General features: G+C 35.9%; 1 protein-coding gene across 3 annotated transcripts in view; it reads right to left on the reverse strand.

Annotated features, from left to right (window-relative positions):
• Positions 1-23,895, reverse strand: part of ANKRD31 (ankyrin repeat domain 31) — a 188,896-nt gene that overhangs the window by 40,486 nt on the left and 124,515 nt on the right. For all 3 annotated transcript variants that reach the window (XM_024247336.2, XM_054555637.1, XM_054555638.1), the window contains 5 exons: positions 15,760-15,922; positions 14,082-14,197; positions 11,998-12,085; positions 6,988-7,084; positions 3,698-4,685 (listed from right to left, as the gene is read on the reverse strand). In XM_024247336.2, coding sequence (XP_024103104.2) covers positions 3,698-4,685; positions 6,988-7,084; positions 11,998-12,085; positions 14,082-14,197; positions 15,760-15,922 — 1,452 coding nt within the window. The remainder of the gene's footprint in view (positions 1-3,697; positions 4,686-6,987; positions 7,085-11,997; positions 12,086-14,081; positions 14,198-15,759; positions 15,923-23,895) is intronic.

The raw sequence follows: 23,895 nt of genomic DNA on the forward strand, positions 1-23,895 counted from the left end.
TGTTGACAGTGGGGTGTTAAAGTCTCCCATTATTATTGTGTGGGAGTCTAAGTCTCTTTGTAGGTCTCTAAGGACTTGCTTTATGAATCTGGGTGCTCCTGTATTGGGTGTACACATATTTAGGATAGTTAGCTCTTCTTGTTGAATTGATCCCTTTACCATTATGTAATGGCCTTCTTTTTCTCTTTTGATCTTTGTTGGTTTAAAGTCTGTTTTATCAGACTAGGACTGCAATCCCTGCTTTTTTCTGTTTTCCATTTGCTTGGTAGATCTTCCTCCATCCTTTTATTTTGAGCCTATGTGCATCTCTGCACGTCAGATGGGTCTCCTGAATACAGCACACTGATGGGTCTTGACTCTTTATCCAATTTGCCAGTCTGTGTCTTTTAACTGGAGTATTTAGCTCATTTACATTTAAGGTTAATATTGTTATGTGTGCATTTGATCCTGTCATTATGATGTTAGCTGGTTATTTTGCTCATTAGTTGATGCAGTTTCTTCCTAGCATCAACGGTCTTTACAATTTCGCATGTTTTTGCAGTGGCTGGTACCGGTTGTTCCTTTCCATGTTTAGTGCTTCCTTCAGGAGCTCTTGTAAGGCAGGCCTGGTGGTGACAAAATCTCTCAGCATTTGCTTGTCTGTAAAGGATTTTATTTCTCCTTCACTTATGAAGCTTAGTTTGGCTGGATATGAAATTCTGGGTTGAAAATTCTTTTCTTTAAGAATGTTGAATATTGGCCCCCACTCTCTTGTGGCTTGTAGAGTTTCTGCCAAGAGATCTGCTGTTAGTCTGATGGGCTTCCCTTTTTGGGTAACTTGACCTTTCTCTGTGGCTGCCCTTAACATTTTTTCCTTCATTTCAACTTTGGTGAATCTGACAATGATGTGTCTTGGAGTTGCTCTTCTCGAGGAGTATCTTTGTGGTGTTCTCTGTACTTCCTGAATTTGAATGTTGGTCTGCCTTGCTAGGTTGGGGAAGTTCTCCTGGATAATATCCTGAAGAGTGTTTTCCAACTTGGTTCCATTCTCCCTCCCGTCACTTTCAGTTACACCAACTAGATGCAGATTTGGTCTTTTCATATAGTCCCATATTTCTTGGAGGCTTTCTGCATTTGTTTTTACTCTTTTTTCTCTAAACTTCTCCTCTCACTTCATTTCATTCATTTGATCTTCAATCACTGATATCCTTTTTCCAGTTGACTGAATGGGCTACTGAAGCTTGTGTATGCATCACGTAGTTCTTCTGCCATGGTTTTCAGCTCCATCAGGTCATTTAAGATCTTCTCTACACTGTTTATTCTCGTTAGCCATTTATCTAATCTTCTTTCAAGGTTTATAGCTTCTTTGCGATGTGTTCAAACATCCTCCTTTAGCTCGGAGAAGTCTGTTATTACTGATTGTCTGAAGCCTTCTCTCAACTCGTCAAAGTCATTTTCCGTCCAGCTTTGTTCCGTTGCTTTTGAGGAGCTGCATTCCTTTGGAGGAGAAGAGGTGCTCTGATTTTTAGAATTTTCAGCTTTTCTGCTCTGGTTTCTCCCCATCTTTGTGGTTTTATCTACCTTTGGTCTTTGATGATGGTGACATACAGATGGGGTTTTGGTGTGGATGTCCTTTCTGTTTGTTAGTTTTCCTTCTAACAGTCAGGACCCTCAGCTGCAGGTCTGTTGGGAGTTTGCTGGAGGTCCACTCCAGACCCTGTTTGCCTGGGTATCACCAGCGGAGGCTGCAGAACAGCCAATATTGCAGAACGGCAAATGTTGCTGCCTGATCCTTCCTCTGGAAGCTTCGTCTCAGAGGGGCACCCGGCAGTATGAGGTGTCAGTTGGCCCCTAATGGGAGATGCCTCCCAGTTAGGCTACTCGGGGGTCTGGGACCCACTTGAGAAGGCAGTCTGTCCGTTTTCAGATCTCAAACTCCACGCTGGAAGAACCACTACTCTCTTCAAAGCTGTCAAGACAGGGACGTTTAAGTCTGCAGAAGTTTCTGCTGCCTTTTGTTCAGCTATGCCCTGCCCCCAGAGGTTGAGTCTACAGAGGCAGGAAGGCCTCCTTGAGCTGCGGTGGCCTCCACCCAGTTTGAGCTTCCTGTCTTTGTTTACCTTCTCAAGCCTCAGCAATGGCGGACGCCACTCCCTCAGTCTTGCTGTGGCCTTTCAGTTCGATCTCAGACTGCTGTGTTAGCAGTGAGTGAGGCTCCGTGGGCGTGGGACCCTCCAAGCCAGGTGCAGGATATAATCTCCTGGTGTGCCGTTTGCTAAGACCATTGGAAAAGCACAGTATTAGGGTGGGAGTGTCCCGATTTTCCAGGTACCGTCTGCCATGGCTTCCCTGGGCTAGGAAAGGGAATTCCTGGACCCCTTGCACTTCCCTGGTGAGGCAATGCCCCACCCTGCTTCGGCTCACACTCCATGGGCTGCACCCACTGTCCAATAAGCCCCAGTGAGATGAACCCTGTACCTCAGCTGGAAATGCAGAAATCACCCATCTTCTGAGTTGCTTAGTCTGGGAGCTGTAGACTGGAGCTGTTCCTATTTGGCCATCTTGGAACCTCCAATCCTTTAATCCATCTTGAGATAATTTTTGTATAAGGTATAAGGAAGGAGTCCAGTTTCAATTTTTTGCATATGGCTAGCCAGTTCTCTCAGCGCCATTTATTAAATAGGGAATCATTTCCCCATTGCTTGTTTTTGTCAAGTTTAAAGAAGGCATTCACATGGCCAATAAACATATGAAAAAAAGCTCAACATCACTGATCATTAGACAAATGCAAATCAAAACCACAAGGAGATACCCTCTCACACCAGTCAGAACAGCGATTATTAAAAAGTCAAGAAACAACTGATGCTGGCAAGGTTGCAGATAAATAGGAATGCTTTTACACTGTTGGTGGGAATGTAAATTAGTTCAACCATTGTGAAAGACAGTGTAGTGATTCCTCAAAGATCTAGAACCATAAATACCATTTGCCCCAGCAATCCTATTACTGGGCATATACCCAAAGGAATATAAATTGTTCTGTTACAAAGATACTTGCACATGTATGTTCACTGCAGCACTATTCACGATAGCAAAGACATGGAATCAACCCAAATGCCCATCAATGATAGACCAGATACAGAAAATGTGGTACATATACACCACGGAATACTATGCAGCCATAAAAAGGAACGAGATCATGTCCTCTGCAGAGACATGAATGGAGCTGGAAGCCATTATCTTCAGCAAACTAACGCAAGAACATAAGACCAAACACTGCATGTTCTCACTTATAAGTGGGAGCTGAACAATACGTGAACACAGGGAGGGGAACAGCACATACTGGGGCCTGTTAGGGAGTGCAGTTGTGGGAGGGAGAGCATTAGGAAAAATAGCTAATGCATGCTGGGCTTAATACCTAGGTTATGGGTTGACAGGTGCAGCAAACCACCATGCCACTCATTTACCTATGTAACAAACCTGCACATCCTGCACATGTATCCTGGAACTTAAAAATTAAAATTAAAAAAAAAATGTATCAGGGCAATTCCAGAAATATAAATTCACTTGCTAAGAATACAATGGTTGTGTCCCTCCATTCAGGAAGCTCAGCAAAACCGCATTTCCCTAATCAGAGCTAAATGTCTATATTATGTGACAGCAACATTTACTCACTTATTTATAAAATTTGCAGGATTTTAGAGAAAAAAATATAGAATACCTGTGTTTTGAATTCCAGATTGTTATTTCCTGGGTTAATTCTTCCTAGTAATATCAAATCTTTTATCTGAATACATTTCTTTTTAGGAGCTGTACTGTAGTTTAAAGGCTTTTTAATAGTATCTTGTTGCCCAGATCCAGAGGAAGAGGAGATCTGACTGTCATCTGCACATGGAACAGAAACTGATTTTTTAAGATATGGTTTCATCTGATGCACTGTGTCACTGCCTAAGACAGCAATCCCTTGATGTGCCAGAGATTCTGATGCCCCTGTAGGTGATTGCTGGGAACTTGTTTTTCTGTTTCCTCTTTTGGGATCATAATTGGAAAGGTCCTGATCACAAATAATATTTGATGGATGGGCAACATTTTCAGCAAGGACACTTGCAGTTTCTGAAATATTTAATTTGCCGATTACTGGGGAAGGAATATAGAATTCATGGTCTTTGTCTGTAGCTTCTGTAAGATCATTCTCTTTCTGTGAATATTCTGTTTGACCAACAAAAGCAACAGGTTGGGATGGTAATTTATTCTTCTCTGTGCCATCTGAATGTCTGGATTTTGGAAAACCATCCAAGGTACAATCACTGACATTTTGTTTAGAATTCATATCATTTCCAGAAAATTCTCCCCTTCTCACTGCCTCTGAATTTAGAAAAATGTTGGTATTTTGGTTGTAGTTCCAAGTTTCCAGAGACAATTGTGTTTCCCGCATGCTTCCAGAAACAGGAGAAAGTGAACCTGATTGGGGATGCTCTAAATTTTCCAGACTAGTGAGCTCTTGGCTGTCCTTTTCACTAGAGATTTCTGATCTGGGTGGGAGCTTCCTTAAACTAAGACAAGGCAATGATGTAACATTCTTACAGTTTTGAATTTTCAGGCTTATTTTTTTCTGTTTTTTTGCCACAGCTAAAAGGCTCTTTTGTCTTGCAGCCAAGTTGGCCAATTGTTCTCTCAGGGCTCCATGCTTAAATGACTCTATGGATACCCTATAGGAAGAAACAGAAAGAGAAAAAATGCAATAACAGCAGAAAACTTTTTAAAGCAGTCACTTAGAGGTTAAAGATACTTCGTCTCCAAATTTTAATCACTTTAAAATACACAAAACTATACCTGTGCAATTTACTGCCTTTGATTTTTTTAATCTGACCACCTGCAGCCTGTTGACGCAAAATATTTCCTTTGAGAGGAAACTGATTCCTTTATTTAAGTAAGTGTGCCCTTTTTTTAAGGAGGTGACAGTAAGGTTATCAAGATTTTATATTCATATACTTATTATCAATTGGGAGTCAACTCTAAAAGACAAACAAAACTTGGATCATCTATCTAAACATCTATTTAGTCATTGGTTGGAAGGTAGCAATTGGTGGCTAAGGAGAGCCATCGTTCTTTAAATTTGGGGCTTGCTTACCTGTTTATTAGTAAGTACAATTTGAAAGTTCTATTCAGGTTCTCTTAGCTTTGGAAGAACAAGATTGTTTTGTGAATAATCATACTTCAGCTAGACCTGAGAAAAGTTAGTTCCCCACGTAATTACTGTAGTTGTATTTTGAACCTGTATGAAGACACTTCCAAGTCCAGAGGGACTACCCAGGAAAGCATCATTCTGTGCGTCTTCCCCAAACTGAATTTCTCAAGACCTTGAGGACTAAGAAAGAGGAAATGGCTTTTCACATCTTCATACTTTTGTCTTTTGATTATGCCCACCAATCCCACCCTGACCTTCAGATTACTGGACACTTTGTTTTCAGTGGTTCTCAAACTTTTTGGTCTCGGGAACTACTTGTACTCTTCAAAATTACTGAGGAACCCAAACAGCTCTTGCGTATATGAATATCTATCAGTATTTACTGTTTTAGAAATTAAAACTGAGAAACTTTTTAAACAAAAGAATACATAACACATTCTATCAGGCTTTATTGTATATCATGTGGCGTCTGAAAAATTCCACTGTACATTCATGAGAGAATGAGAGCAAGAGAGCAATAACATCTTACTATTATTATTAAAAAATAGTTTTGACTTCACAGATCCTGTGAAATGGTCTCAGGAACCCCACCATGGGTCCCTGGACCACAGTTTAAGAGCTGCTGTTTTAAGGAAAAGCAATAATATAGATATATCTTGCCTCTCCTATCAAGGTTTAGAGCTGATACTAAACTCCCAGCAGACTGGATGTTAAAAGAAGTAGTACACATAAGTGAAAAAATCAGCAAGAAGAAGGATTCAGATTAGCAAACAACTGGTAGCATAAAATGCAAAAGAAATACATAATATCAAACTTAAAACTATGTGAAACAAGGAGTTCAGAGACGAAACTTTAGATTACCCACACCAAGATGTGAAGTCTTATAGCAATATTAATAAGAATTTACATATTGAAACTCCAATTGATCAGGAACTTTTGAAAATTCCAGGTATAGTACATTGTTAACCACAGGACACTAAAGGAAATTCAAGCAAGCCTTTCCAAAGTCCCCTAAAATTACCCATATGTAGGTTATATAAGCTCACTGCTTTATATTGACAGGAAAACAAGGAGGAAACAGAAGGGAACTTGTGTTAGCTATTCACTGGAGAAGAAGGAAAAATGGGGATTAAAAATAAAAGTAGAAAATTGATTTTTTAAAATAAGTTCAGAAAAAAATTGAATATGTAATAGACATTAAATGATTATAAGAGAAGAATATAAAAGGACATGTTTAGAAAACTGAATGTGAATAAAGAATAGGGAGTGTAAGTAGCTAAGCCTATTAAAAACTAATAAAAAATAATGCCCAAACAAGAAAAAAACATGTAACATTTTTTTCACAAAAAATATGAGAAGAGGTATATAACCAATATAATCAGGATAAAACTCTTTAAGGACCTTGAGATTTTAGAAATACAATAAAACACAAAATTAATCAACTGATTGATCAACTGCTTAGAAGGACATTTGTGACAGCAAAAAAGAAACATTTTTTAGTGTAGAAAATTTGAGTGTGCTAAAGAAATAAATTTGTCTGTGGGATTCACAACCAGAAAGGCTTTCATAAAATTCTCCTCTGTAGACAACTTTTTAAGATACCGAAATGTTCTTTTTTGACTATTCCAAGTAATAATGTAGAAAAATACCTTTCTGGGAAGTATAATTTTCCATGGTAGTAACAGATTAGACAACCTCATAAAGTCATTATTTGGCCCTAAGCAGTGTTTATATTCTTAAGAAATTCTAGACAACTATTGCAGCTAAAAATGGATAAATTCTAGAAACTCAAAAGCACTCTTTTTTTTTCTTTTTCTACTCACCTGTATTTTTTAGCCAGATCATCCCTTTCTGCTTTCTGCTTGGCAAGCACATTATCCATAATCTTTTTTATCTTTAACATCTTTTCAATGTATTGTTCTAGAAACATGACAATAAAAAGTTAGCTAACTGAGGGAGAGTGAATGTCAAATTTGGTCATATGAGAATTAGCCCTATTGTTAATTTTAAAAAGCCGTTATTCCCTATGATCTTCCCCAATATTAATGGCCCAGATATCTCAATTAAGGCTTATTTAACAATGTCAATCGATGGAAATGCCCTGAAGTGTATAGATAAGAATACTATAAAACAGTAGGCCAGCCTGAGTTCTAATCCTGCTGCCCCACTAAGTTCTGTGAGCCTGGACATGTAACTTATATGGTTAGCTTTCTTACCTGTGAAATGAAGGTAGTAAAGGAAGATATTTTGTCTGTTAAAATTATTTCATTTTTTTAAAATACAAAAGGAATACATTAACATTGTAAAATTTTTTCATGCCATATAAATATTTACAAAGATGAAAAGTAAGAGTATCCCTACTCACCCCACTGCTTCTTCTCTAATGTATTCAACAAAGGAGGTTGCTGTTAATACTTCAGGGGTGTGTATGTTTGTAAAATTTGTGTTATATATTTATTATTTTAAATACTTACACTATATATAATTATACATTATATGCACTTAAAAATAGAATTTTTTAATTCTAAAAATAGAATCATGCTATCAGTTCTTGTTCTTTACATTTATAACATTTACATTGTACTATATGATACCTAAGGTCACCTATAGATCTTACAAACCACCATTACAACAATTACTTAAATTTTCCCGACTTTCTTCCTTTGCTTTCCAAGTAAAGGCATAATGACCTTTCTCCCAACACAGATCCACATGATTACCCATAAATGTGGGTTATGTACAAATCCAGATTCCCAAGTAGGAAGCTGAAAGGGTTAAATGCATATATTTTAATTCTTTTAAGCTACTTGTTGTTTCTTTCACTTTCAGCTTTCTTTCTTAAAATTTTTCCTAATTTTTTGGACCAATGCACATTTTTCTGGTTAAAGTAACTTGAGAAAATCTGTGGTAGAAAATGACATGAAGTGCAGAGGTAGAATTTGTTTCAGAAATTCCCTCAGCAAATCAGACAAATGATTTGATAAGTATTGAGTCAGTGTCCTCAGAGTAGTTTCTATCGCCCTAATACTGTGGATAAGGATTAGTTTCATGATATGATGCATATGCTAACAAAGGGGGAAAATGTGTACAATCAATAAGAATTTAGATATAATTTTGTTCAGCAGATTTGACACTGTTTATTAAAAGACATTTTAAATTATCTATGTGCCCTGTCATCCCAGCTTTTCCAACTAAATTTTAAACCATAGGTAAAAATAACATACTACAGTAACTTCAAATATTCTATATGTTTCTATAAGAAACAACAGAAATAAATTTTATGTATAATTTGGCATCACATACTTCTTTATCAAAGATGATATTAATCAATGGTATATTAAAGAGAATCTAGAATTGTCCTAATATGTGTAAGATTTTAATACTTCATTAGACATTACAAAACAATGAGGATGAGAGAAATTATTCAACAAATAGGGATGAGTAATAGGGTAGTAATACGGGGTAAACCTATTCTATCCTTATCTTAAATACAGAAAAAAAATTTCAGATGAATTATGCATTAAAATACTTAGGGAAAAATATATAAAATGTTAACAATGGCAATTTTCTGCCTCGGTTCAGTTGAAGCAGTTCAGTTGACAACTGATAGAAAAGTGAGTGCAAGGTCTCTTTAAGAAAAATTTTCAAAGAAATGTACAAAATGGGACTCATTACTCAGATCCCTCAGCCAGATCAAAGCTATCACAAGTGTCAGATGTGGAGGAGGGTGAGTTTGAGAAAAGATTTCTTTAGAGAGCAATTGCTTACCTGAGTGGGAATCTGCATATTCAGCAGCAAGAGTAAGGGGTAAAGGGTCTTCTCTTCTTTACCTCAAGCCTCTTTTAAGTTCCTCAAAAGATTATTTAGAGAACCTAACTGAACTCTAAGTTGACATGACAATGAATTGGTATCTGGCTTCCTTCTTGAACACCTAGAGACCTTGAAAAATGAGGAGCTATCACAGCAGGGCCAAAAGAAAGTTGCTGCTGAGCTGAGAAGTAATTGTCTTCCCTTCTAACAGTGGGCCTGAGGTGCAAAGGTCCTGAGGACTTGTTGTGAAGCCTGCCCTGTGACCCTGCCTATGAGGGCTTCCATCTGAGAGTGAGAGTCTGTATAGGATGGTCCATCAGAAAAAAAAAAAAAAATAGAAGCTGAGAGAAGACTGAGAGGGCACAGGGAAAGGGCAATGTGTATTGCCCGCATCATAGGAGTTCCAGCCTGATGGACCATAGAGAAATTTCAGAAGAGTCTTAGAAAACTCTCCAGAGACTGAGTTTTAAACACCTATCAGGGAGTGGCAGAGCCAACCACAGTCAGTAATTAGTTACCATCCAAGAGCTCCAGGGTCCCATTGCCTTACCTCTCCTTCCTTAAGGGCAGTAAGACAAAAATAAAGGCATCAAGATTATTCAATGTATTGGTTATAATATAATAAAATTAAACTACAAAAACCTGGGGGTGGTGGGGAGAAGTTCCTAATTTTAGAGGCATTCAAATAAATAGAAAAAGGCCAATGAATTTTTACTATACAGAATTTGTAATGGTATATATTTAAACAAAAACTAACACACATTGCAAAGAAAAAGACAAGTGGCTGAAAAAGTATTTGCAGCAGTTATGGTAGAAAAGGAATAAATAATTGTATTATATAAATAGGCTCCACTTGATGAATAAACAAAGAATAGAAACAGTTCTCAAAATAGGGAATAAAACTAGTGAAAAAGCACCACTGGGCCGGGTGCAGTGGCTCATGCCTGTAATCCTAGCACTTTGGGAGGTCGAGGTGGGCAGATCACAAGGTCAAGAGATCGAGACCATCCTGACCAACACGGTGAAACCCTGTCTTTACTAAAAATACAAAAATTAGCTGGGCATGGTGCATGCGCCTGTATTCCCAGCTACTCGGGAGGCTGAGGCAGAAGAATAGCTTGAACCTGGGAGGCAGAGGTTCCAGTGAGCTGAGATCACACCACTGCACTCCAGCCTGATGACAGAGTGAAACTCCATCTCAAAAAAAAAGCACCACTAATAAGCAACATGGCAAATGAAAATATCAGGCATATTTTTCTTATTAAACTCGTAAGGTTATTTAAAATGAAAATACTGATGCTACTAGCAGTGTACACAAAGACACTAATGTGTACACTGCTAGTAGCATCGGTATTTTCACTTCCAAAGTGAAAATTAGTACTATTTATAAAATAGAATTTATCAATATAAATCAATAGATTTAAAATGCTTATATAATTTGACCCAATAGTTACAATTCTGTTTCTCTTTCCTAAGAAGATAATACGTCTGGAAAAAGCTACATATTGTAGAACAGCAAAAAATTGGAAATCAAATGTTCAACAAAAAGGGAAAAATTTAGGAAGCTGTGGAACATTTATTAAACACTAAGAATGAAGACTATGAAAAAAATGCAAAATTACCATATATATCATGATCAAAACTATGTTTTTAAGAGTTTTATTGAGGTCTAATTGCATTACTATGTTCTTAGATAAAAAAAATGTGGGGAGGGGGGCCTAGAAATAAAACAACAAAATATTGTGATGGGACAGTAGCTAATTTTAGCATTTTTCTCTTTTTCTCGAAGTATATCTGTATGACTTTCATAATGAAAAAACTTGGAAAAATCATCTTGCATGCAAAAGACATTACAAATAGTAAATGAAATAAATATACTAACTGTACATTTTTGTTTGGGGGTATGAATTATTTTATATTAGTTTCCTCCAAACATAACACGTACCATGTTAGGCCAGGATGAAAAGTAGAATGTGCAAAATTTTAAAGGAGATGATTTTTTTAAAGGCTATACAAACATGAGTTAGGACAAGAGATGAACAGTTACATTCTGCTATACAAAAGGTTGATGAGGTACTTTAAATTACCTTACTTTTAGCTACTACTTTTAACTAATTTTTACATTCACAGATCTGAATTTATCAGGAACTACTTTCCACCTTATAAATCATTACTCAAAAAATACATATGTGAGTCATCAAGGGCTTGCATATATTCACTGAAGTTTGAGAAAATAAGATTATTAGGTCAGGGATCAAAGTCTAATTTGCTATTTTGAATCTTCAGTGTTTTGAAAACAGGAAGATATCTTTGCAGTAAGACATCCACCTGTTACATATGCTCTTCTGAAAGTAGGAGGATTTGCTTACCTTGTGTCACTGCTGCACCACCTTCCACTGCACTATTTCTGATCTACTTTTAAGGGTTACCATAGCTGGGTGAAGCTGACAACCCACAGGGTAACATAATCTCATCTCTTGTCACAATCTTACATTTTCTGTCATAGGATTATCTAAACATATCACTGGTATAGCTTATCTCTGATCATAGTTCTGAATGTCTCTCAAATTACTCATGCAGCACTTTGCATCTAGAAGTATTTTTTTTTTTTTTTTTTTTGAGACCGCGTCTCGCTCTGTCACCCAGGCTAGAGTGCAGTGGCACGATCTCAGCTCACTGCAAGCTCCGCCTCCAGGGTTCATGCCATTCTCCTGCCTCAGCCTCCTGAGTAGTTGGGACTATAGGCGCCCACCAGCATCTAGAAGTATCTTTAACAACACAAACTACTGGTTTGCATCATGATAAAATCAGCCTTTTAGCTATCATTACAAGTCTACTTTAGACTTACTTTTTAAGTAAGTCTACTTTTAATGATATTAATAATTCCTAGCACTTTAAATCCTCTCACATAAAAATAGAAGACCACTTTTTCAGCCTTTGTGAGCTTAGAAATAAATATGTACCTTAAGAAGATGACCTTGGGTATCTGAAAATATCATACTTGAGTATGAGTCTATATTTACCTGCATCTTCAGGGTTTCTTATTTCAAACTCTAATAAATATTCTTGTTTTTCTTCTATATCTTGTAGAATGGCACTAAGGGTCTGATGCTATCAGATAAAAATATTTGAAACTTCATTATAAAGGGGTAGATATGCTCTCTGATATGCCATTGACAAACACAGAGTAAATAAAATACTAAAAAAAGTGTTCCTAAAAATGCTCATTCCTCTTTATGCTCAAAATGTACTCATACATTGTATAAACTTAACTGTATAAATGTTGCAGATTTGAACAAAAGCAAACAAATATATTTTGAATTATGTAGTAGATCTCCTGGAAAATAGAATGTAAAAGTAGCAATCATAAGAAATCAATTTCTCACTGACTTCTGTTGAAAATATAGGTGTAGGAGAAAAATAAATCACATAATATTGAAAGCGCATATATATAACAAGTTCACTTTAAGGCCTTATGACTTACATTGCATGCTATTAAAATCTTCTACATAATCTTAGAAATACAAAACACTATGCTCTCAAAAATTCACAAAGGGGACTTAATACCACTCCTACATGCCCTTGTCAGTACTAATCTTCCTGCCTGGAATGCTTTCAATTCACTCTGCCCTGATCCTTCTCTTTCCCTATGAGAGAGAGAATCATGGAGTGGGCTCTGGAACCAGACTTTCAGGGTGTAAATCCTAGCTTCACCTCTTCCTATCTGGGTGACTCCAGCAAGTTACTTATCCTCTCTGTGCCTGAATTCTATAACACATTAAAATGCAAAGGACAATGTCAGCACAAAGTAAGAATCCACTAAATAGTGAATATTATAATCATATAAAACCCATCTCATACAGGAAAATTCTGACTTATCCAATCCATGCTGATTTCCTTTTTCTCAGAATTAAGAAATTCGGTGCTACATAATTTAACACTGACATAATAATGTCTTATACATTATATTTCCTCATCATGACAATGAGATCTTGTAGGCAGAAGCATGCCTTTTATATTTGTATATGGTTTCAACATTGTGGGTTCATAGCTATTGCTCCATTAATGATGACTGACGGATTGACTCATATTACCTATCCTTTAATATACTCTCCATACACATTCATTTCTAAAACATGTAGGTCCTCAAAGCCTTCTGAAGTATGTTGCCCTGAAATTTTACTTTGGTGCCCACAAAACATATTTTAAAAGTACATAATAAAATAATCTAATTATTTGGTAAAGCAATCTTACTACTGTCATTTATTAAATGCATCAAAGTGAAATTATCAAATACAAATATAAAAAACAAGCAAAAATAAAAACAACACTAAGGTTTACCACTTTATACAGTGAACGATTTATGGTTATAAAAGCAAACAAAAGGCCGGAATTTGTGCCCAGGCTAAGCTCTATCCACAGATTAGGATAAAGAAAACATCTTTTGGTGCCAACTTTCCTTTCTGCTTTGCTCATATTGTAGATGTACTCAGTCTTGGACACTATGGGCCAAGACTTATCTAAAACAAGGTTTCATTGAGGATGCTACCTTGGTTAAGATTTTGTGTCTAGTTAAGCTTTGTGTTTTTGTCCAACTAAGAATTTCAATCAATATGTATATCTTATTAAGCAACTGCTATGTTCTTTTTTTTCAAAAGTTACCTTTACATGATGGGTTTCGCAGCAAAGTTTATTACTATAAACCATATGGGATCGCGGGCAGCTAAACCAGGCTGCTTAATCCTCTTCTCTGTCTGGATTCCAGAATCTTTTCTACATCCTGTATCTCCTAGACACTTATGGAAGTGAGGGAAGACACATTTATGACAGTGGCAGTGTCTATGGACAAGAAGTAGCCAAAGAACTTAAACTAGGTATAAAGGATAGCAGCTACTCCATAGTTCTGTATTCAAAGCAGATAATTAAGAGTTAACCACATAGCATAACTTCCAGCCCATTCTGTTCACTATCTTGTCTTTTATAATAAAAAATTTCAATCTTTGTATCATTAAAATGGAAAGTACTGCCATTAGCCAATAAATAATTGGCTGGCTCAAAGAATGGCATTTTCTAAGACGAAGAACAAAGTAATTTTAACTTCACTCACCACAGAAAGGCTTTCGCTTGATCTTTCTTGGTGTGAAAGGGAAGATGAGTCAATAGTTTTGCCATCATCACAAAAACACTGTTTCTGTCTTTTAGACCGGACAGCAGGAATTTTTTCTTTAAAAAGTAAAATTAGAAAATATAATAAGAATGTGCAAAAATATAGTTTCATTTTTCAGTTTTAATGTGATGGGGATGAGAAGGATAAATAAGTCTACAACTATTATAATATCTTAACCAGCACTCATCATCATCATTAATTGGCTACTTATGGCTAGCATTTACTGAGCACTTGTCATATGCTGGGTGCCAAAAACTTTCCATAAATCATCTTATTTAATCTTCATATGAACCTGTGAAGTAGGTAGTTTATTATATCCATTTTACAGAAGAGGAAAGTGAGGCTTAGTGGGGTTCAAGAAGTTGCCCAATGTCACACAGCTAGAACTGAAACCAGATCTTATCTGATTCCAAAGTCCATGCTCTTAACCAATATGACTTGATTAATTGCCTCTGTAAAGTTCTCTTGGACCCTACTCCCATTCTGGATTCCCTTTCTCTATATTATCATTGTACCCTATATTCTTCATCCTTTGGGGTACCTGATCAAGGAAACAAGAAACAGTAGATATGTGGGAATAGATGTATCACTTTATAATAGATCTATCAACAACTCCAAATGTAAGACTTCCCTGATAAGCTGAGCTAATCTAAATCATGGGAACTTGCAGGTATAGCTGTGAAGAGGGAGAGTGAAATGGCTGGGCCTCTAAGAAAGACCCTGACCTTACAGACTTACTATATGGAAGCAGGCAATGAAAAGAGGAAATTTGTATCACTCTTGACCTTGACCTATCCATGATCTAGCCCACTGGTGAAATATAACACAATGAATATCCTTAGCTCTGACCAATTATATCAGTAATTCTTCCTTGGAAATCAACAGTTGGTAAGGATGTTGGTAGGCTAGGGGAGAAGTGTGTGACACAATTGCTTTCCCCAGCATTCTCCCTCATAGTGAGAATATATATACATTTCTGAGTATCTTCTTCTATGAGTCAAGGTTTGAGCATGAGGGAAAAGGAAGAACAATTCCCTCTCCTCAATACTTAATAAAATATAAAGTATTGCTAAAATGGTTCATAAAATTTTGCCTGATTGTACATTCCCTTGAAATATTCTTTTCATTGTAATATATGTTATACATATACAAGTAGATTTCTTTTAACAAATTAATATGCTAGAATACTAGATTCTTTAAAAGTTGGCATGAATCCAACTGATGTATGAATCATTACAAATTTTGAAGTAATGGAATCTTAGTTGCAAAAACTTCAGTATAATGTCACCCTTTTCCAGCCCTACTACAACTAAACTTATCTGCCTGGCTTCAATTACATCTCTATCTCAAACCCAATGTTAGGGACATTAATGTTTGCTTGATGAATGCTATAGGTTTCATTTCAACATGTAACTCCAATCCAGTAGGATCATATGATCTATAAATTAAACCAAATTTTAAATGCCAATTTCTAAAAATAAATAATGGCGTTTGAAGAGTTTAATAAACATAGGACACATCTATCCCAGTTATGAAACAATTTACACAACAAATCAGAAGATTTTCCTAAGCAGAGATATATCTTTATATAAAATAGCAGCAATATTGATATACATACCATTGACTATAGCATCACTCTCATCTCTATTAACAGTCTCAATAGCACCATAAGATCTTAGTAATTCTTTCATTTTTTTATCATCTGCTTCATCCAAAGCACTCTTCTGTTTTTGATCTTTTTGATTAGGGTTTGCTCCATTTTGTAGTAGAATCTCAGCTGCCTACAAAGTATTTTTTCAAAGTTATCTCTACAGACACCAAAGATGAATAATTTCTGTTTTCATCACAAACACCACTGCCAAGCATTAAAAGCTATCAAAAGAACGTTTTCAAACTCAGGTCAAGAAAATTTTTTAGCTCTTCTTGTTGCTAAAAAATTTTCTTGACCTGAGTTTGAAAACGTTCTTTTGATAGCTTTTAATGCTTGGCAGTGGTGTTTGCGATGAAAACAGAAATTATTGTATGTTTATGGAGGCACTATTCACAATAGCAAAGACTTGGAACCAACCCAAATGTCCAACAATGATAGACTGGATTAAGAAAATGTGGCATATATACACCATGGAATACTATGCAGCCATAAAAAATGATGAGTTCATGTCCTTTGTAGGGACATGGATGAAATTGGAAATCATCATTCTCAGTAAACTATCGCAAGGACAAAAAACCAAACACTGCATGTTCTCACTCATAGATGGGAATTGAACAATGAGAACACATGGACACAGGAAGGGGAACATCACACTCTGGGGACTGTTGTGGGGTGGGGGGAGGGGGGAGGGATAGCGTTAGGAGATATACCTAATGCTAAATGACGAGTTAATGGGTGCAGCACACCAGCATGGCACATGTATACATATGTAACTAACCTGCACATTGTGCACATGTACCCTAAAACTTAAAGTATAATAATAATAAATAAATAAATAAATTAAAAACAATAAAAAAAGAAAAAAAAAGAAAATTTTTTATTAAAATTGATGTGGCAATTGCAAACTAATCCAATTTGGACTGAGTAGTCCTCACAAGAGAACCAAACACAAAGACATGAAAGTACAATATGCTGCCTTCATTGCAGTAAGAAGTAGGCATAGGGAGGTTCAGTTCTAGATTGGTACCACCCAGTAGAATTTTCTGTGATAATAAAATGTTCTATATCTGCTCTGTCCAATAAGGTAACCACTAGTCACATGTGGCTTTTGAGCATTTGAAATGTGGCCAATGTGACTGAAGAAATCAATTTTTTATTTAATTAATTTAAATTTAAATAGCGAAAGTACCTAGTAGCTACTATATTGGGCAGCACAGATCTAGATGTTGTGCAGATTAAGCCACTTGCATCTTAATGTGGAATTTCTGACACCCAGAAGGATTTAATCTCTCTCTCTAACACAGCCTCTTGTCTTTCCCCAAGCTGCTGGAGGATAGGGTAGAAAAGTGGGGTAAGAGTTGCTTCAGGGCTGTATTACAAACAACATTATCAATTGTGATTAGACATAGTTGAATAACATTCTATTTAGACAAATTTTATGTACTCTACTTGTTCAGGATGTTTTATGAACTAGCCTAGAAACCTAATACCCATTTTAATATTCTCCATACAGAAATATGTGTCCTAAATAGCAAACTTTAAAAAAAATAATTTTGACTTTTATTTTAGATTCAAATGATATATGTGCAGGTTTACTACATGGGTATATTGCATGATGCTGAGGTTTGGGGTATGAATCATCCCATCACCCAGGTAGTAAGCACAGTACTCAACAGAGAGTTTTTCAGCTCTTGCCCTCCTCCCTCTCTCCCCCATCTCGTAGTCTCAGTATCTACTGTTCTCATCTTTATGATCATGTGTACCCAACGTTTAGCTTGCACTTATAAGTGAGAACATGTGGAATTTGATTTTTCTGTTCCTGCATTAATTCACTCAGAATGGCCTCCAGCTGCATCCATGTTGCTGCAAAGGACATGATTTTGTTTTTGTTTATGGCTGCATAGTATTCCATGGTATATGTGTACCACATCTTATTTATCCAATTCACCAATGATGGTCACCTTGGGTGATTTAATGTCTTTGCTATTGTGAATAGTGCTGCAATTAACACACAAGTGTATATGTCTTTTTGGTAGAACAATTTGTTTTCCTTTGGGTACATACCCAGTAATGTAATTGCTAGGTTGAATGGTAGTTCCAAGTTCTCTGAGAAATCTCCAAACTGTTTTCCACAGTAGTTGAACTAATTTACATTCCTACCAACAGTGTATAAGTGTTCTCTTTTCTTCCCAACCTTACCAGCATCTGTTATTTTCTGACCTTTAAATAATAGCCATTCTGCCTGGTGTGAGATGATATCTCATTCTGGCTTTGATTTGTACTTCTCTGATGACTAGTGATACTGAACATTTTTTTCAAATGTTTGTTGGCCACTTGTATACTAAATGACAAACTTCACAGAATATTAAAGATACAGGGAAACTTAGAAACCCCATCATTTTAGCTAAAAGGAAACTAAGGTCAAAGAGGATGTGATATTTTGGGGAGAAAAAAATGTCTAATATAAATAAGGTTGCTCTGAGTAACTCTTAAATTGTGTGTTAAAAATAAATTTATAATTGACCAAAGTAAAGAATGGTTACTAACTAGATTATGGTATAAGTCAGCCAGGAACAGTGGTTTATGCCTGTAATCCCAGCACTTTGGGAGGCTGAGGCAGGAAATTGCTTGAGCCCAGGAGTTCGAGACCAGCCTGTGCAACATAGTGAGACCTCTTCTCTATAAAAAAGTAAAAAATTAGCTGGGTGTGATGGCACACACTTCTAGTCTCAGCTACTCGAGAGGTTGAGGCTGGATGATCACTTGACCCTGGGAGGTCGAGGCTTCAGTGAGCTGTGTGATAGTGCCACTGTACCTTGTCTCAAAAAAAAAAAATTATAGTATAAGTCAATTAGTGAAAAACAATGATCCCACTTGCAAGAGGCATGTAGTAACTTACCACTGAAAAACTTTCTAGTTAGGAAAAGATGGTCAGGATTTTGTTAAAATGGAGACATACTATATGCCAGTGGATAAAGTATGTTTTTAATCTTTCTGCTTATGTCCAAGGATAAAGAGGCAGATAAATTTAGGAGCAAATGGGTCAGTAGAAATTATTAAGGATAACCTCTTAGTTTTTCTACTAGTCTAGAGGTAACATAGCATAAAGAAAAAACTGAACCAAATCACAAAGACGCAGAAGAAAAAAAATGAAGAAACAAAGAATCTATAAAACAACTAGTGATAACATGACGGGAAGAAAACCTCATGTATCAATATTAACCTTTAACGTAAGTGAATTAAATGCTCCACTTAAAAGATATAGATAGGCAGAATGGATTTTTAAAATGAACCAACTATAGGCTGCCTACAAGAAACTCACTTTACTGGTAAAGACACATAGACAAAAGATAAAGGGTGCGGTGGCTCACGCCTGTAATCCCAGCACTTTGGGAGGCCAAGACAGGCGGATCATTAGGTCAGGAGTTTTAGACCAGCCTGACCAACATGGTAAAACCCCGTCTCTACTAAAAATACAAAATTTAGCTGAGTGTGGTGGCGTGCGCCTGTAATCCCAGCTACTCAGGAGGCCGAGGCAGGAGAATCACTTGAACCCGGGAGGCAGAGGTTGCAGTGAGCTGAAATTGCATCACTGCACTCCAGCCTGGTGACAGAGTGAGACTCTGTATCAAAAAAAAAAAGATAAAGGGGTGGAAAATGATATCTAATGATAAAGGGTGATATCAATTCAACAAAAGGATATAATAATATTAAATACATATGTACTCAACACTGGAGCACCCAGATTCATAAAACAAATGTTACTAAACCTAAAGAAAGATACAGATAGCAATACGATAATACTGGGGCACTTGAACATCCCAGTCACAGCACTAGACAGATCATTGAGACAGAAAATCAAGAAAGAAACACAGGAGTTAAATTGAACTTTAGACCAAATGGACCTAACAGACACTTACAGAAAATTCTATCCAACATCGCAGAATATACATTCTTTTCATCAGCACATGAAACATTCTCCCAAATAGACCATATGTTAGGCCACAAAACTAGCCTCAATAAAAATGGAAAAAAATTGAAATCACATCAAGTATTTTCTCAGAACACAATGGAATAAAACTAGAAATCAATATCAAGAGGAATTCTCAAAACTATACAAATACATGAAATTAAACAACACACTCCTAGATAATTTTTGGTTCAATGACAAAATTAAGAAAGAATTAAAATAATTTTTGAAACAAATGAAAATGGAGTCAGAATATACCAAAACCTCTGGGATACAGCCAAAGCAGTGCTAAGAGGGAGGTTTATAGCATCAAACGCCTATATCAAAAGAATAGAAAGATTACAAATTAACACCCTAACATCATACCTCAAGGAACTAGAAAAACAAGAAAAAACCAAACCCAAAGCTAGCAGAAGATAAGAAATAACAAAGATCAGACTAGAACTAAACGATATGGAGACCAAACCAAACAAAACAAAACAAAAACAAAGGATCACTGAATTGAAAAGTCAGTTCTTTGAAAAGATAAATAAGTTGATAAATTGCTATATAGACTAACCAAGAAGAAAGAATATCTAAATAAACATAATGAGAAATGAAGAAGACATTGTAACTGATACCACAGAGATACAAAAGATCATCAGACTCTACCATACACTCACAAACTAGAAAACCTAGAGGAAATGGATAAATTCCTGAAAACATAAAACCTCGAAAGACTGAACCATGAAGAACTAGATATCCTGAATAGACCAATAAAAAAAATCCTCCCAACAAATAAAAGCCTAGGTCAAGATGAACTCACAGTAAATTTTATCAAACATACAAAGAACTGGTACCAATTTTACTGAAACTGTTCCAAAAAAAAACTGAGCAGGTGAGAATCCTCCCTAGCTCATTCCATGAAGCCAGTATCACCCCGACACCAAAGTCTGACAAGAACACAAACAAACAAAAAAACTACAGACCAATATCCCTGATGAAGATAGATGCAAAAATCCTCAACAAAATACTAGCAAACTGAATCCACCAGCACATCAAAAAGATAACACACCATGACCAAGTGGGTTGTATTCCAGGGATGCAAGGATGGCTCAACATATACAAACCAATAAATGTGATTTATTACACAAACACAATTAAAGACAAAAATTACATAATCATTTCAATAGATGTGGAAAAAGCATTTGATAAAATTGAACATCCCCTCATGATAAAAACTCTCAACAAACTAGGCATAGTAGAAAAAACATACCTCAAAATAATAAAGGCCATATGCAACAAACTTATGGCCAATATCATATTGAATTGGGAAAAGTTGAAAACAATTCCCCTAAGAACTAGAATAAGACAAGAATGCCCACTTACACCACTCCTGTTCAACTTAGTACTGGAAGTTCTAGCCAGAGCAATCAGGCAAAAGAAAGAAAAGGCATCCAAGTTGGAAAAGAGGAAGTCAGAAATAATTTATTTCTGTTCACTGACAATACGCTCTTAACCTAGAAAACCCTAAAGACTCCTCAAAAAATTCTTAGGTTTGAGAATTGAATTCAGTAAGCAGTAAGATTTCAGAATACAAAATCAATATTCAAAAATGAGTGTCATTTCTATACACCAATAATAATCCAGCTGAAAACCAAATCAAGAAGGCAATCCCATTTACAATAGCTACAAAAAATGAAATAAAATACCTAGGAATATAGTTAACCAAGGAGGTGAAAGAAGGAAAACTACAACACGGATGAAAGAAATTGCAGGTGACATAAACTAATGGAAAAACACTTCATGTTCATGAATCAGAATAATTAATATAATTAAAATGAGAATACTTCCAAAACAATATACAGATTCAATGCAATTCCTATCAAAATGCCAACATCGTTTTTCACAGAATGAGAAAAAAACCATCCTAAAATTCATATGGAACCAAAAAACAGTCTGAATAGCAGAAGCAATCCTAAGCAAATAGAACAAAGCTAGAGAGAGCACATTACCTGACTTCAAATTATACTGCAAGGTTATAATAATCAAAAAGCATGGTACTGGCATATAAACAGACACATAGATCAATGTAAAAGAACAAAAGAATAGAGAACCCAAAAATAAAGCCACATATCTATAGCTAACTGATCTTTGACAATGCTGACAAGAACATACACTGGGAAAAAGATATCTTTTTCAATAAATAGTGTTGGGAAAATTGGATTGCCATATGTAGAAGAATGTCTCTAATCATATAAAAAATCAAATACAGACAAATCAAAGACTTAAATTTGTGATCTGAAACTATAAAAATTCTATAAGAAAACCTAGGGAAAACTCTTCTTGACATTTGTCTAGGCAAAGAATTCATAAGACCTTGAAACCATAAGCAACGAAAACAAAAACAGACATATGAAACTATATTAAACTAAAAAGCTTCTGCATCGCAAAGGAAATAATAAAAAAAGTGAACAGACAACCTGCAGATGGGGGAAAATATTTGCAAACTATGAATCCAACAAGGAATAATATCCAGAATTTACAAGTAACTAAAACAACTCAACAACAATAACAAAACAACAAATAGCCCCATTAAAAAACTGGCAAAGAACATGAATAGACATTTCTTAAAAGAAGACCCACGAATGACCAACAAGCATATGAAAAAATGCTCAACATCATTAATCATCAGAGAAACGTTAAAGCCACAATGAAATACCATCTTATGCCAATAGAATGCCTATTATTAAAAAGACAAAAAACAACAGATGTTGATGAGTACGTGGAGAAAAGGGAATGCTTATACACTTTTGGTGAGAATGCAAATTAGTACAACCTCTATGGAAAACAGTATGGAGATTTCCCAAATAATTAAAAGTAGAACTGCCATTCAATCCAGCAATCTCACTACTGGGTATATACCCACAGGAAAAGAAATCATCATATTAAATAGATACTTGTATTCAAATGTTCACCGTATCACAATAGCAAAGATACGGAATCAACCTTAGTGTCCACCAGTGGATGACCGGATAAATAAAATGTGGTAAATAACACACACACACATGCACACACGTGCACGCACACACACACACACACACACACACACAAAATGGAATACTATTCAGCCATAACAAAGAATGGGAGCATGTCTTCTGCAGCAACATGGATGGAACTGGAGGCCATCCATGTTGTTAAGTGAAAACAATTCAGGAACAAGTCAAATACTGGATGTTCTCACTTATAAGTAAGAGCCAAATAATGTGTACACATGGAGAGAGTGTGGAATAATAGTCACTGGAGACTCAGAAGGGTAGGGGGTGGGAGGGGGTTGACGGATGAGAAATTAATTAATGAGTGCAATGTACACTATTTGAGCGATGGTTACACTAAAAGCCCAGAATTTATCCCTGCTCAATATATCCATTTAACAAAACTGCACTTGTATCCTTTAAATTTATACAAATATATTAAAAAAGAAAAATATCCTTGTTTTAAAGCCAAGCACAAACCTCACTCCTGGTACTTATTAGCTACATTCTTGGCCAAGTTACTTATCATCTCTAACTTCATTTTTATTATCTATGAGAATTAAATAGTGAGCCCTTGTAAAATGTCTGGCATATAGTAGTCACCTAATAAAACTAGCTCCATAATACCCTGCTTTCTTTTAGAGAGTGAAAAGACAGCAGACAATGGCATGTGAAAAAGTATTCTGCAAAGACTTTTGATAAAATCTGCATTTGTACACCTTAGTGAAGTCTGAGTAAAGGTATGAAACGATAAAATATTTTATTTTTCTATTTATTTAGATTTTATGAAGATTTTATTTATCTGTTTTTAAAAGATGGGGTCAGAAACTACCTCAATCCAGTAGTTTCTAAGCCTGATTGATCAGTAAGATCACTTGTTGAATTACTTTAAAACACAGATTCCTGAGACCATCCCGAGATTAATTTAGCAAACTGGAGATGTAGGCCTTAATCTGCAGAAATTTATTTCCAACATTATATGGAGGAGACAGAAAGTGAATTTCAGAAAAGTAAACTTCTAGAGTCTTAAAAACATATGCTATATTAATAATGACTATTCTGCCAATGTGTTAAGATGAGGCCTTCTCTAGGCCTTGACTTTAACATACAAAAAAAGAT

The sequence above is a fragment of the Pongo abelii genome, chromosome 4 (genome assembly GCF_028885655.2).
Source record: "Pongo abelii isolate AG06213 chromosome 4, NHGRI_mPonAbe1-v2.0_pri, whole genome shotgun sequence".
Lineage (NCBI taxonomy): Eukaryota > Metazoa > Chordata > Mammalia > Primates > Hominidae > Pongo > Pongo abelii.